General features: G+C 48.9%; 1 protein-coding gene across 40 annotated transcripts in view; it reads left to right on the top strand.

The window, feature by feature from the left end:
• Window positions 1–15,447, top strand: part of LOC105495208 (erythrocyte membrane protein band 4.1) — a 234,181-nt gene that overhangs the window by 4,210 nt on the left and 214,524 nt on the right. For 5 of the 40 annotated variants that reach the window (XM_071097369.1, XM_071097345.1, XM_071097338.1 and 2 more), the window contains exon 1: window positions 1,627–2,631. The exons of 10 other annotated variants lie outside the window; for them this stretch is intronic. In XM_071097369.1, coding sequence (XP_070953470.1) covers window positions 2,618–2,631 — 14 coding nt within the window. In that variant the 5' untranslated portion in view covers window positions 1,627–2,617. Of the gene's footprint in view, window positions 1–1,621; window positions 2,632–15,447 lie in introns of those variants that run through there. 25 more of the 40 variants (XM_071097380.1, XM_071097413.1, XM_071097432.1 and 22 more) reach the window with 16 other exon arrangements.

Genomic DNA, 15,447 nt, shown 5'->3' with positions numbered 1-15,447 from the left:
TGGATCCTGTGCCAGCTGTTTGACAGATATTTCAGATGAACAGACTGAGGTTGGAGAGGTTCAAAGGCTTGTCTGGGGCTGTGCAGCCAGTACCCCCGAGACTGAAGGGAAACAAATCAAGGGAAAACCCAGAGAACAAAATCCAGGCAGATGTGAGCTAGAACCCTGGGTTGGCCACTTAACTAGGCTTGGAGGTGTGAAGTGGCATCCCTGAGGACACAGGAGAGTCCCCTCACCTCACTGTCCTCATCTTTAAAGTGGGAGTAGTAGCAGTTTCTCCTTTGTCCACTTGCTGGGTTCTTGTGAAGGTTAAAGGAGATGAGGCATTTGTAAAATCAGGTGAGAATGTGATTGCTGGTCATTTTTCAGTCCAAAGCTGCAGTTCTGGGTTTGTGTTTGTGATGCTGGGAGCATTTCTGACAGCTCCTCTGTTGAGATGCTTTATCCAGGGGTTATGCTGGAGAGAAGCCCTAAGAATAACACCACCGGCCGGGTGCAGTGGCTCACGCCTGTAATCCCAGCATTTTGGGAGGTGAGGGTGGGCGGATCACCTGAGGTCAGGAGTTCGACACCAGCCTGGCTAACATGGTGAAACCCCGTCTCTACTAAAAATACAAAAAATTAGCCGGATGAGGTGGCAGGAGCCTATAATCCCAGCTACTCGGGATACTGAGGCAGGAGAATCGCTTGAACCTAGGAGGCGGAGGTTGCAGTGAGCCAAGATTGTGCCACTGCACTCCAGCCTGGGCAATAAGAATGAGACTCTGTCTCAAAAAAAAAAAAAAAAAAAAAGGACACCACCACCGTTTATTGCGCAGTTGCCGGTACCCGGCACTGTACTCAACTTCACCTCTCACTGTCTCATTAACCCCCTACAGCAACTTTGTCAGGTAGGTCACCCATGCTGGGTCCCTCTGAAACCCACGCCAACAGCCCCTGTAATGACAATAGCAAACGCTTCTGAACAGTTTACTGTGTGCCAAGCATCCTTCCAGACGTATTACATGTATTAACCCATGTTAATCCTCACATCAACCCTGTGAGGTGAATACTGATACTATCTCCAGTTTGCAGATGAATAAATGAGGCATAGACAAGTAAAAATGAGGCTGGGCGCGGTGGCTCAAGCCTATAATCCCAGCACTTTGGGAGGCTGAGGGGGGCAGATCACCTGAGGTCAGGAGTTTGAGACCAGCCTGACTAATATGATGAAACCCCATCTCTACTAAAAATACAAAAATTAGCCGGGCCTGGTGGCATGCACCTATAATCCCAGCTACTTGGAAAGCTGAGACAGGAGAATCGCTTGAACCAAGGAGGCGGAGGTTGAAGTGAGCCGAGATCGCACCATTGCACTCCAGCCTGGGCAGGAGGGAAACTCCGTCTGAAACAAACAAACAAAACAAAACAAAACAAAACAAAATGGCCCCAATGTCACAAAAGGTAGAGCCATAAATAGTGAAGTCAGGATTTTCCCAGGTTCTTTTTTTTTTCTTTCTTTCTTTTGCCCCTCCCTCCCTCCCTCCCTCTCTCCCTCTCTCTCTCTCTTTCTTTCTCTCTTTCTCTCTTTCTCTCTCTCTCTCTCTCTTTCTCTCTTTCTTTCTTGAGACAGCGTCTTACTCTGTTGTCCAGGCTGGAGTGTAGTGGTGCGATCTTGGGTCACTGCAACCTCTGCCTCCCAGGTTCAAGCAATTCTTGTGCCTTAGTCTCCTGAGTAGCTGCGATTATAGGCACCTGCCACCATGCCTGGCTAATTTTGTATTTTTGGAGATGGGGTTTCACCATGTTGACCAGGCTGGTCTCAAACTCCTGACTTCAAGTGATTTGCCTGCCTCAGCCTCCCAAAGTGCTGGGATTGCAAGTGTCAGGTTCTTTTATTCTGAGACAGGGTCTCACTCTATTGCCCAGGCTAGAGTACAATGGGGTGATCATGGCTCACGGCAGCCTGGACTCCTGGGCTCAAGAGAGCCTCCTACCTAGGCCTTCTGAGTAGCTGGGACTACAGCGGTGTGCCACCACACCCAGCTAATTTTTGTATTTTTTTTAATAGAGATGGGGTTTCCCCATGTTGTCTAGGCTGGTCTTGAACTCCTGAGCTGAAGCACACCTCCCACCTCAGCCTCCCAAAGTGCTGGGATTATAGGTGTGAGGCACCATGCCCAGCTGGCTTAGGTTCTTAAAGTCTCCTCCTTGACGCAGTCATCACAGTTGTAATTCAGTAGTTACTTACATGATTGTCTCCTCACTGCACTGTAGGCTCCATAAGGGCAGGGGCCATGTCTGTCTTCTTCAGGCCGTATCCCCAACCCCTGGCACACAGCAGGTGCTCAGTTAATGTTTGTTCACAGGGACACTGCTGCTTCTAGTGGGCTGGGCCCTGGAGGCCTGATGAGCTAAGGGTGGATTATCAGATTATTGCTGACCAGGGTGTCTGCCCCAGCAAGACCCCAGAGGCAGAGGGAGGGCGGGGTTCCCTCCTGGCCCAGGCCCTAGCTGAAGAAGGGGCCCCAAAGGACTTTTTCTTTGGCTGTGCTGTGTGTCTCACTGCTGTCCTTTGCTTCCATGTGCCACTGCGGTATGGCTCCACGGCCTCTCCCGGACTGGCTGCGTGACCCCGATGGCTGCTTCTGGGTGAGTAATGGTTTGACATAACGACTGCCACGTGAGCTGATTTTAATGCATGTCCTGTGGTTCTGAGGCCACTGGGAGGTGTAAAGAGAGGCCCGGGGGTAGGGGCAGAAATGCTGAGAGGGCACTCTGTGAAGTTAGGATCCTACCACAAGCAGGGCCTACCAATTAAACATACTGGGTGCTGATTTTTTTTTGGTCACATGATACAATGCAAAGGTCTTTGGGGCAGACTGGGCTGGAATAGAATCCTTTTTCTGTCACTTACAGGTGGGTGATTCTTTGCATCTCAGTTTCACGTCTGCAAAATAAGAATATGAATACTTACGGGACACAAGTGTATTTGTTCTTTCATTCGTGTAAGCCCCACAAGGGCAGGGATTTCTTGTTCATCTGTTCACTGCTGTATCTCCAGCACCTAGAGTATAGTAGCACATAGTAGGTGCTCATTGAATGTTTCCAAAGGAATGAACATATTTATTGATGGTTTACGGTGTGCCTATCAATGTGCTTTGTATTGGATTAAATGGCGAATGGACAAAAGGGCCCAGCATGATAGGGGCTCAGTGATGTGAATTCCCTATCTATCTTCTATCTATAGATAGTGACGTGAATTCCCTATTTTCTATCTATAGATAGTGATGTAAATTCCCTATCTATTTCCTCAATAGACTGTGACTTTCTTGGGGATCAGGGCTCTGGTAAAGTGAGCTCTGGGTCTTCTGAACTTAGTAAGGGGCCAAGAACCAAGCATGTATCAATCAGCACAGAGAGGGGCCTGGCAACTGGACTTCCTGGAGAGGGAGTGACAGAGCCTCTAGTTTTCATCAGAAGAGAGGCAGCTGGGAAGATCTGGGGCAGAAATGGGAGGGATGAGGAGGGACTCTGCCCTTCTAGTACTGCCACTTTTCCTTATCCAGTTGTGACCCTGGACAAGGCATGCTCTTCTCTGAGTCTTGGAGACCTCATCTGTGATGTACATATCATAACACTTTCCCCACATAGGTGTGGGAAGGAGTTGATAAGAGTGTAGCACAGGGCCCCATTTGGTAACTTCCCAGCCCTGGGCTCATCCTGGGATTCTGGGAGGGGACTATGTGTTCCTCTTTCTGGCTCATTTCTCCTACTTTTAACTTCTCACTCAGCTGGGACTGGAATTGCAGGAGCCCCTGAACTTCCCAGCAGGCTGGCCAGGACCCTGGGACAAGGGCTGGGCTCTGCCTGGTGTGGGAGGAGCTGAGTGGAGGTTCCAGCTCAGCCACTCTCGCTGTGTGACTTGGTTCTGTAACCCCTTCTCTGCCTCAGTTGCCTTACCTGTAAAGTAGGGTTATGAAAAGACACCTCCCTTGAAGAATTATTTAATTAGAAAATAGGTGGATTAGGCATTATTATCCATATTCCTATTTGGCTCTGGCTGAGGCGACTCTAGGGAGGGCCCTGGAGAATTACATCCCACTGTGGCCCAGGGAGCCTGGGACTCGCTAGTCATCATGTGTATTATTGCCATTTATTGGCTATTTCTTATAGGCTGGGCTGGTTTTGTGCTATTTCAGACACATTATCTCATGCATTCCTCCTAGTGACCTAGGAGACCCACTGAAGCAGGCATTATTATCCCCGCTTCATGGCACTGGGTAAGCCAAATGAGTCACCCAGAATCCCACAGTTCTTTAGGGGTACAGCTGGGGCTCAGAACCAAGCCTGCTCACTCCAGGGCCCAAATTCTTTTTTTTTTTTTTTTTTTTTGATGGAGTCTCACTCTGTCCCCCAGGCTGGAGTGCAGTGGTGCAATCTCAGCTCACTGCAACCTCCACCTCCTGGGTTCAAGCAATTCTCCTGTCTCAACCTCCCCAGTAGCTGGGACTACAAGCATGCGCCACCATGCCTGGCTAATTTTTGTATTTTTAGTAGATGGGGGTTTCACCATATTTGTCAGGCTGGTCTGGAACTCCTGACCTCGGGTGATCAACCTGCCTCGGCCTCCCAAAGTGCTGGGATTACAGGCGTGAGCCACCGAGCCTGGCCCTAAAGCCCAAATTCTTAGTGTGAAACTCTCCTCTCTCTCTCAAGGAGGTAGAGTGCACATCTAAATTCTCTTTGTCTATCGCCAGTGACCAGTACAGGGCTGGTGGGAGCTACTGGCGTGTTGGTCGGATGAGTAAATTCACACACACACACTGCACCCCCACCCAGGCCTGCTGCTGTAAGAGCTTTAAAGAGAAAAGATAATAGAAAACAGGAGAAGGCTGGACAGCTTGCTGCTTGAGAGTCAGATAGGCCTGGCTTTGAATCTCGCATCTATTGTTTACCAGTTGTGTGACCTTAGGCAAGATATCTAACCTCTTGGAGCCTCAGTTTTCTTACCTGTAAAATGGGGAAAATAAAATAACCTACCTACCTCTTCGGCTTCTTGTGAGGATTAAATAATGAGGCATATGGTGAGCATTCAACAAATAGTAGCAATGGTTGTCGTTATTATAATTATGAATATGATTTGGGGATTATAAAGATGTTCCTCTTGGGACAGGAGAGACCAGGTCTGGGAGAGAACTTCTGGGGACAGGTCTGACAGACTCCTGAAGGCCTGTGAAGGGAGGGAGGTGGCCTCATGGAAGTAAGAATGTACCTCCGTTTCCTAAGTCATCTGCTTTTCCTCTCTGTCAGGCCCTGTGCCGGGCATGGGGCCCAGAGATGAATCTGTGTAGTCCTTCCCCACCTTCCCCACCGGGAGCTCGGAGTCTAGTTGGGAAGAAGGATACAGAAACCATCAACACCACCTTTATTGAATAGGTGTTCTTTTTTTTTTTTTTTTTTTGAGACGGAGTCTTGCTCTGTAGCCCGGGCTGGAGTGCAGTGGCCGGATCTCAGCTCACTGCAAGCTCCGCCTCCCGGGTTTACGCCATTCTCCTGCCTCAGCCTCCGGAGTAGCTGGGACTACAGGCGCCCGCCACCTCGCCCGGCTAGTTTTTTTTTTTTTTGTATTTTTAGTAGAGACGGAGTTTCACCGTGTTAGCCAGGATGGTCTCGATCTCCTGACCTCGTGATCCGCCCGTCTCGGCCTCCCAAAGTGCTGGGATTACAGGCTTGAGCCACCGCGCCCGGCCGTGAATAGGTGTTCTTATGTAGAGGGCAGGAAAAAAGGCATTCCTAGTGGAAGGAACTGCATGTGCCAAGGTACACAGCCATGACCTGCACTTGGGGAAATGCAGCTGAAGAGATAGGCTCATGACAGTGAGGAGGACTTGACCTATGGCAATGGGGAGTCACTGGATAGTAAGTAGGGAGGGGCAGGGACAGGGGCAGGGGGAACTGTCCAGGTGAGAGATGCTGAGATCTTGGGCTGGGGACTGTGCCATGGAATGGGGAGCAGTGGGCCATGTGAAGTCTGTTTAGGAGGCAGAACCAGCAGGGCGTGATAATGAACTGCAGTGGCCAGGGAGGAGAGGAGAGGGCCAGAGGAAGATCTTGGGGCCTGGGGCCAGTGGGGCCCACTGGAGTCTCTGCCTGAGGGACATATCTGGGAGGAGGAGGCACAGCTGGGTTGAGGGTAAAAGCTATTCAGCTTCTCTCACTACCTTTCCCCTCAGCTTAGGCAGCAGCCATGTCTGAGCTGAACACTGGGGCAAGGCCTGTGGCCACCAGGGCCCAGGGCACCCACTCCTATCTTGGGGTTCCCTTGTGGTGACCCTGGTAGGTCTGGTAGGGATGAGACCTCTTTGGGGTGGGAGCCAGGCAGGAGCTGTGTGGTGCAGAAAAGCCCTGGGTTCTAGACCTATCAGTGTTACTGAGTGTCTGTGCAACCTCAGGAATCGCCAGGCCTGGTGGCTCACACCTATAATCCCAACACTTTGGTGAGGCTGAGGCAGGAGGATCACTTGTGCCCAGGAGTTCAAGACAAGCCTAGGGAACATGGAGCAACCCCATCTCTACAAAAAGTACAAAAATCAGCTGGGCATTGTGCATGTGCCTGTCATTTCAACTACACAAGAGGCTGAGGTGGGAGGATCCCTTGAGCCCAGGAGGTCGAGGCTGCAGTGAGCTGTGATTGCACCTTTATACTCCAGCCTGGTTGACAAAGTGAAACCCCTGTAGGTAGGAAGATCGGAAGGAAGGAAGGAAGGAAGAAAGGGAAGGAAGGGAAGGAAAAGAAGGAAAGAAAGGAAGGAAAAGAAAAAAGAAACAAAAGAAAGAAGATACTCCTATCACTCCCTCTCTCTTGCCCTCCTTTTCCTTGCCTTGAGAGTGAGAATAAGAAAACCTGTTTTGCTTGCCTTGAAGATTCAGTGATAAATAAAATACAACTAAAGACAGTAAACATTTATTGAGAACTGATGGGCTAGGTGCTGGGGGCACAAATGTGACTCATGCAGTGTTCCTGCTCCTTAAGGACGAACTGCCATGTGAGAGTGAGCCCAGGGGAGCAGGTGGTTAACTCAGGCGCATCAAGGGGAAAAGAGCTAGGCTGGGCTTTGAAGGATGAGTAAGAGCTCTCTAAGTAGGCAATGGTGGGAACAACTTTCTAGGTATAGGGAATGGCATGTGCAAAGGCTCAAGCCTGCATACTGTGCTCAGGATAGATGAGCACTGTCGTTGGTGTGGCTGGAGCACAAAGGGAGAGGCAGGCAGTGACAGGGGATGAGGCTGGTCAGGGAAATAAGGCCCACGTCAGGCAGGGCTTTGGGGATGTAACTGGCTCCCTTCTCCTTCCTGCACCCTCACAACTGCCTGTTCTGCTCAGAGGGACTGCCAGGGCCTTCCCATGCTGCTCCTCCCCTTGAGTTCCCATCTTCTCCCCTCCTCTCCCCCACCCCAGCCCATTCAAGTGGCTGCCTCTCTCAGGAGTCAATAACCTGGCTGCCCTGCCAGCCCTGCCATTGAAAAGCCATGTGGCCTCTAGTCACTCACTTGCCCTGTCTACCTCAGTTTCCACCTCAGTAAAGTGGGAACAGCAGGCTTTCCTCCCAGAGAAGGGCGGAGGCTTCAATGAGATAATCTCCACAAATGGCCTGGCCCAGTGTCTGTAAGTATTGGGCACCCATAAACAGGAGCTAATTAAGCCATCATTATTTAGACTCCTCAATCTTCTTGACCCCGTCCACTGCTTCCCCTTTACATCTCCTGGCAGCCTGTTCTAGCCAAGAAAGGAAGGAAAATATTAAGAAACAAACCCGGCCAGGCATGGTGGCTCACGCCTGTAATTCCAGCACTTTGGGAGGCCGAGGCGGGTGGATCACCTGAGGTCGGGAGTTTGAGACCAGCCTGACCAACATGGAGACACCCTGTCTTTACTAAAAATACAAAATTGGCCGGGCGTGGTGGCACATGCCTATAATCCCAGCTACCGGGAAGCAGGAGAATCGCTTGAACCTGGAAGGCAGAGGTTGCTGTGAGCCGAGATCGTGCCATTGCACTCCAGCCTGGGCAACAAGAGTGAAACTCCATCTCAAAAAAAAAAAAGAAACAAGCCCAAGTCTTCAGAGGGGTCCTGGCTCACTGCCAAGCTGGCTCCCCTCCTGCCCCTTGCCTGCCTTGGCCTTGGGCCCCAGGATTCTCAGTCCTGAGGCCTGGGCACTCTCCCACTCCCTGCACTAGAGGCCCTGCCCTGGCTGGAGGCCAAAGCCAGCAGCAGCTTTGAAACAGGACACATATTTAGAAAAAAAAATATATATATATATATATTTATATATATATAATATATATATTTATATATATTTTATATATTTATAAATAAATATATATATTTATATATATATTATATATATATATATAAATATATATATATATATTTTTTTCCTCTGGGAGTGGATAAGGAAGCCCTTTTTTTCTGGTACTTGTGAAAAGAGTGTGATGTTCAGTATTTCTGGAGGTCTGGTGGTCAGGGTAGAGCTGGATCCCTCAGCCTTCTGGATCATGCAACAGACGCTAGCTACCAAGTCCCTTATGGAACAGACACAGGGACCTCAGATCACAGCAAGTGTCTGTTGGTGCAAGGTCATACAGTAGAAGCCCAGGTCTCCAGACCCTCTGTGCACTGTCCCATAGGTGCATGTGGTGCAGTGGTCTTGGCTGTCACTTTACCTCTCTGAGCCTCAGTTTTCTCCACTGTAGAGTGGCACTGATTTTACCGTAAGGATCAGCAATAATGTACAGAAAGCACCTAGTGAGTCCTCAGTGGCAGGAAGCTGTTATAGCTGCTGCCTCTTAAAAACTTCTTCTGCCCTTCCCCTTCCTGATCTAGGGACTTTGGAGTATCTGCTATGGTTTCTATTGAACAAATCGCACCTGATAAGCCAGTTTTAAAGCAGGAGGCTCAGCATCTGTTATGCTTCCCAACCCTCTTCCCCCTTTCCTGGGACACGCTAGCCCCACCCAAGACAGGTTCCCTTCTGCAGCCTCCGATGATGCCACTGCAGGCATTCAGGAAAAGCAGAGAGTAGGAGGGGCCCCATGCCATCCAGGCTTATGCTGGGGGGGGACAGTGATGGACCATGAACTCCTTGGAACCATCCTCGGGAGCTAGATGACTTCAAGACTTTCACAGAGGCTGGGAAATAGGCCTAAAAGAGAAAACCTGGTTCACAGTCCCAAAAATGGTAGAGTGGAAGGAACACCAGCCCCCCCTAGCTCTCTATGGTGTGAGATCTTGGGCAAATTACCTACCCTTCCTGTGCCTTCATTTTCTGATTTAAAAAAGGAAGGGGATGGATTGAGGTCAGAGGTTTCTACTAATGCTACAGGATTAAAAGTAGGGATTTGTGAGCAGAGAGACTTTGGTTTAAATCCCAGCTTCATCCCTCACCAGCTGTGAGACCTCTCGCAAGTTGTTTTACCTTGAGCTTCAGTTTTTTCCCCTATAACATGGGAAAAATATTAGCATCTTCTCATAGGATTATTTAAGGGCTAAATTAAATAATTCGTATGAAGTACTCAGTCCATAGCTGACAGACATGTTGGAATTATTATTGTCGTTGTTGTCATCGTTATTCTATGATTGGTAGAGATAACAAGAAGTCATAAAAGAGTTCATTAAGAAGGAAGGACTTGAGAAATGTATAGGATTGATTGCGTTATTCATTCACTCAATAAATATTTAGAGTTTCCACAGATAGGCCAGAGACTAGAAGCAGAAAGGTGGAGTCAGACAGACCTGCCTATTCTAGCTGTGTGATGTGGGATCATTTACTTCTTTTTTTTTTTTTTTTTGAGATGGAGTCTCCTTCTATCACCCAGGCTGGAGTGCAGTGGCATGACCTCGGGTTACTGCAACCTCTGCCTCCCAGGTTCAAGTGAACCTCCTACCTCAGCCTCCCAAGTAGCTGGGAATACAAGCATGCACCACTATACTAGGCTAATTTTTGTATTTTTAGTAGAGATGGGGTTTCACCATGTTGGCGGGGCTGGTCTTGAACTCCTGACCTCAAGTGATCCACCCCTCTCAGCCTCCCAAAGTGCTGGGATTACAGGCATGAGCCACTGCACCTGGCTGGATCATTTACTTCTCTTCTCTTGGTCTCACACCTTTGTGAGATGGTGAGAATAGTGGGCAAAATGTTACCTCCTGGGTTGTCCTGAGGCTAAAGAGAGTTTAAGTACATTAGTCTGTCTGTGTCTGATTCCTTTCCCACCAGGCCCCTCAGCTATTAATGACTAGAGGCATGATCCCAGGCAAGCCCATCAAGCACACTTCCACCCCAGGACCTTTGCACTTGCTAGTCCTTTGACCCAGAATACTCTACCCCCAAACACTTTTGTAGCTTGTTCTCTCATCTCTTTAAACTTTTTGTTTAAATGTCACCTTCTCAATAAGACCTTTCCTGACTATCTTTTTATTTATTTATTTATTTATTTAGAGACAGAATCTCGCTCTGTTGCCCAGGCTGGAGTGCAGTGGCAAGATCTCTACTCACTGCAAGCTCTGCCTCCTGGGTTCATGCCATTCTCCTGCCTTAGCCTTCTGAGTAGCTGGGACTACAGGCGCCCGCCACCGCATCCGGCTAATTTTTTGTATTTTTAGTAGAGATGGGGTTTCACCATGTTAGCCAGGATAGTCTCGATCTCCTGACCTCATGATCTGCCTGCCCTGGCCTGCCAAAGTGCTGGGATTACAGGCGTGAGCCACCACGCCCAGCTATTTATTTATTTTTTGAGACAGAGTCTTGCTTTGTCGCCAGGCTGGAGTGCAGTGGCACGATCTCAGTTCACTGCAACCTCCGCCTTCTGGGTTCAAACAATTTTCCCTCCTCAGCCTCCCCAGTAGCTGGGACTACAGGCGTGCGCCACCATGCCCAGCTAATTTTTGTGTTTTTAATAGAGATGGGGTTTCACCATGTTGGCCAGGGTGTCTTGATCTCTTGACCTCATGATCTGCGAGCCTCGGCCTCCCAAAGTGCTGGGATTACAGGTGTAAGCCACTGCGCCTGGCCTATTTTTATATTATTATTATTATTACCATTATTATTTTGAGATGGAGTCTTCCTCTGTTGCCCAGGCTGGAGTGCAGTGGCGCGATCTTGGCTCACTGCAACCTCTGCCTCCCAGGTTCAAGGGATTCTCCTGTCTCAGCCTCCTGAGTAGCTGGGATTACAGGCACATGCCACCATGCCCATCTGATTTTTGTATTTTTAGTAGAGATGGGGTTTTGCCATGTTGGCCAGGCTGGTCTTGAACTCCTGACCTCTGGTGATCCTCCCACCTTGGCCTCCCAAAGTACTGGGATTACAGGTGTGAGCCACCACACCAGGCCTCCTGACTATCTTACTTTGTAACGGCTTTCTGTCCTCTAACCTCAGCACTCTCTGCTTATTTTTATCCATAGCACTTATCACTCTTTGACATACTGTATTTTATTATTTATTGTCTTTCTTCCCATTGGAATGTAAGCTCTGTGGTGATGGTGATTTTTGTCTGTATTATTCAATGTTACATCCCTCGTACCTAGAACAGTGCGTGGTGCATAGCAGGTACTCAGTAAATATTTAGGGTGTAAACTAATGACTATATGAAGCCTATTCTCTCCAGATCTAGGAATATTTTGAGCACACAGTAGAATCTCAATAAATGTATGAAGGAGAGAAAAAGTGAGTGGTCATCATCCTTTCCATTTGTCAGATCATACTTTGGCTGGGTCAACCCTGAGGTTCTTTTGCTTCTGATTGCTTCTGATATTTTCTGCCAGGGCATCAGTTTCAATTGGAGTGCCCAAATCTTTTGTTCCGGAGCCTGAGCTTTGCAGAATTTCTAGTTGGGGCTGTTTGGCTGTTGGGTCCGCAATGGTTATTATGTCATTATTGGTAATTAGCACTTAGGCCTAGAGGATCGAGCTTTTTGTTTTTCAGCAGAAATCATAGCAGAGAGCTGTGCTAGACACTGGGAACCAGGCTTGGAGCAGCTTCCTCTGGAATTTTCCCCTTCCCAGCTTGGGGTCCATGATTTAGGGAGACCAAGACGGAGGTGCCCAAAGCTAGGGGCACATGGGTCACGAGCTCTACTGCTGTTTTCCCCGAACAGTATCCTGCAATGTTTTCCCCCAAGACCCCTAGGTCTGTATGCCTGGCCTGGTACAGAGGGGGTTCCCCACACTTTCAGGGGAGCTAGGTGTAGGGTTTCCAAATGTCCAGTGGACACGGGGGCATTTTCTGATGCTCAAGATTATAAGTGGAGGAAATTATCCTGGGTTTGAGACTCAGGAGCCTGAGCTTAAGTCGCTGTGTAGTTACTGACTTGCTGTGTGTTCTTAGGCACGTCACTACCTCTTGCTGGGCCTCAGCTTTCTCATCTGTCAAACAGAGATAAAGATGCCTGCTTGACCTCACTAGGGAAGAGAGGCAAGATAGTGTTTGAGCAAGGAGTTGGGTTCCGGACTCACACACAGCTGGCTTCCCAACTATACCCCTTCCTAGCTGTGTGACACTGGACAAATCACTTCACCTCTCTGACGTCAGTTCCCAAAGCGATAAAATGGGGCTAAAAGGCCAGGTGTGGTGGCTCGCGCCTGTAATCCCAGCACTTTGGGAGGCCGAGGCGGGTGGATCACGAGGTCAGGAGATCGAGACCATCCTGGCTAACACAGTGAAACCCTGTCTCTACTAAAAATACAAAAAATTAGCTGGGCGTGGTCACGGGCACCTGTAGTCCCAGCTACTCGGGAGGCTGAGGCAGGAGAATGGCATGAACCTGGGAGGTGGAGCTTGCAGTGAGCCGAGATCACACCACTGCACTCCAGCTTGGGAGACACAGCGAGACTCTGTCTCAAAAATAAATAAATAGGCCGGGTGCGGTGGCTCAAGCCTGTAATCCCAGCACTTTGGGAGGCCGAGATGGGCGGATCACGAGGTCAGGAGATCGAGACCATCCTGGCTAACACGGTGAAACCCCGTCTCTACTAAAAATACGAAAAAAAAACTAGCCGGGCTCAGTGGCGGGCGCCTGTAGTCCCAGCTACTCGGGAGGCTGAGACAGGAGAATGGTGTAAACCCGGGAGGCGGAGCTTGCAGTGAGCTGAGATCCGGCCACTGCACTCCAGCCTGGGCCACAGAACGAGACTCCGTCTCAAAAAAAATAAAAATAAAATAAAAATAAAAATAAAATAAATAAATAAAAATGGGGCTAAAATAGTACCCACTCTAGTGGGTTGTTGTGAGTGTTAAATAAGAGAATGCAGTTAAAAAGTACTTAGGTACTTAGCTGGTACTCTGCACATCTTTGCTGGGATTGTGATAATGACCATCATGGAAATGTAGGCAATCTGTGAGAAGAACACTAGAACAGGGCCGGGCAGATGTGGGTTTGAATTCTAACCCTGACACTTACTAGCTGGGTGATCTTGGACAAGTTTTTCACTTCTCTGAGAGACTCTACTTCTCTTTCTTTCTTTCTTTTTTTTTTTTTTTAGCTAAGGTCTTACTCTGTTGCCCAGGCTGGAGTGCAGTGGTGTGATCTCAGCTCACTGCAACCTCTGCCTCCTGGGTTCAAGTGATTCTCCTGCCTCAGCCTCCCAAGTAGCTGGGACTACAGGCACCCACCACCACACCTGGCTAATTTTTATATTTTTAGTAGAGACAGGGTTTCACTGGCCAGGTGGTCTTGAACTCCTGACCTCAGGTGATCTGCCCACCTCAGCCTCCCAAAGTGCTGGGATTACAGGTGTGAGCCACCATGCCTGGCCTGAGACTCTATTTCTTCGTCTGTAAAATGGAAATTATAGTCATACCTTCGTCAAGGGACTGTTGTGAAGGTTCAGTGACATATTGTATACAAAACACTCGGTGTAACGGTTGGCACATATTAGCTCCATTTTATAGAAAAGGAAGGGAGGGGGCCAGGCACAGTGGCTCACACCTATAATCCGAGCACTTTGGGAGGCCAAGGTGGGCGGATCATGAGGTCAGGAGATCGAGACCATCCTCGCTAACACGGTGAAACCCTGTCTCTACTAAAAATACAAAAAAATTAGCTGGGCGTGTTGGCGGGCGCCTGTAGTCCCAGCTACTCGGGAGGCTGAGGCAGGAAAATGGCGTGAACCTGGGAAGTGGAGCTTGCAGTGAGCCGAGATCGCACCACTGCACTCCAGCCTGGGTGACAGAGCAATACTCCATCTCAAAAAAAAGAAAAAAAAAAGAAAAAAAAAAAAGGAAGGGAGGGGAGGCGAATTGCCTGGACTCACATAGCATCTCAGTGATGAAGTTCTGATTTGAACCAAGGTCGGCCTGCCTCAAAAGTCCAGGTTTTTTTTTGTTTGTTTGTTTTTTGAGACAGAGTCTCGCTCTGTTGCCCAGGCTGGAGTGCAGTGGCGCAATCTTGGTTCACTGCAACCTCCACCTCCCAGGTTCAAGGGATTCTCCTGTCTCAGCCTCCCGAGTAGCTGGGATTACAGGCACATGCCACCATGCCCATCTAATTTTTGTATTTTTAGTAGAGACGGGGTTTCACCATCTTGGCCAGGCTGGTCTCGAACTCCTGACCTCATGATTCACCTGCCTCACGCTCCCAAAGTGTTGGGATTACAGGTGTGAGTCACCGCACCCGGCCCAGCATTTTTTTTTTTTTAAACTTTTTCTTGCCATCACTCAAGTATGGGATCATAATGATGACTGTTATTATGGAGCCACTGGACTCATTCATGCTGGGATCCCCACTGCCCAGTAAATGTGTGATGGATAAAGAAGGGCGGGACCACTGTGTCCCCACTTCCAGGGAGGCTTTTACCTTGAGGTTGAGGATTCTTTCTGGTTGGTTGATAGCAGATTTAAAATAAAAATCATATTTAGTATAGTATGGGGCTTTGTAATCTGCAGAACCCTTTGCATTCTCCACATAAGTTGATCCTTCTTGCTTTCTTATATTGAAGCTCTAACCTCTAATGTAATGGTATTTGGAAATGGAGTAATTAATCAGGGAAGTAATTAGGATAAGATGAGATTATGAGGGTGGGGCCCTCATGACAGTATTAGTGCCCTTATAAGAAGAGACATCAAGGTCAGACGTGGTGGCTCATGGCTGTAATCCCAGCACTTTGGGAGGCAGAGGTGGGTGGATCACCTGAAGTCGGGAGTTTGAGACCAGCCTGGACAATATGGTAAAACCTCGTCTCTACTAAAAATACAAAAAATTAGGCCGGGCGCGGTGGCTCAAGCCTGTAATCCCAGCACTTTGGGAGGCCGAGGCGGGCGGATCACAAGGTCAGGAGATCGAGACCACAGTGAAACCCCGTCTCTACTAAAAAAAAAAAAATACAAAAAATTAGCCGGGCGCGGTGGCGGGCGCCTGTAGTCCCAGCTACTCAGGAGGCTGAGGCAGGAGAATGGCGGGAACCCGGGAGGT

This window comes from Macaca nemestrina, chromosome 1, assembly GCF_043159975.1.
Source record: "Macaca nemestrina isolate mMacNem1 chromosome 1, mMacNem.hap1, whole genome shotgun sequence".
NCBI classification, from domain to species: domain Eukaryota; kingdom Metazoa; phylum Chordata; class Mammalia; order Primates; family Cercopithecidae; genus Macaca; species Macaca nemestrina.
Note: the sequence above shows the minus strand (reverse complement) of the source record. Positions and strands in the feature narration are given on the sequence as shown.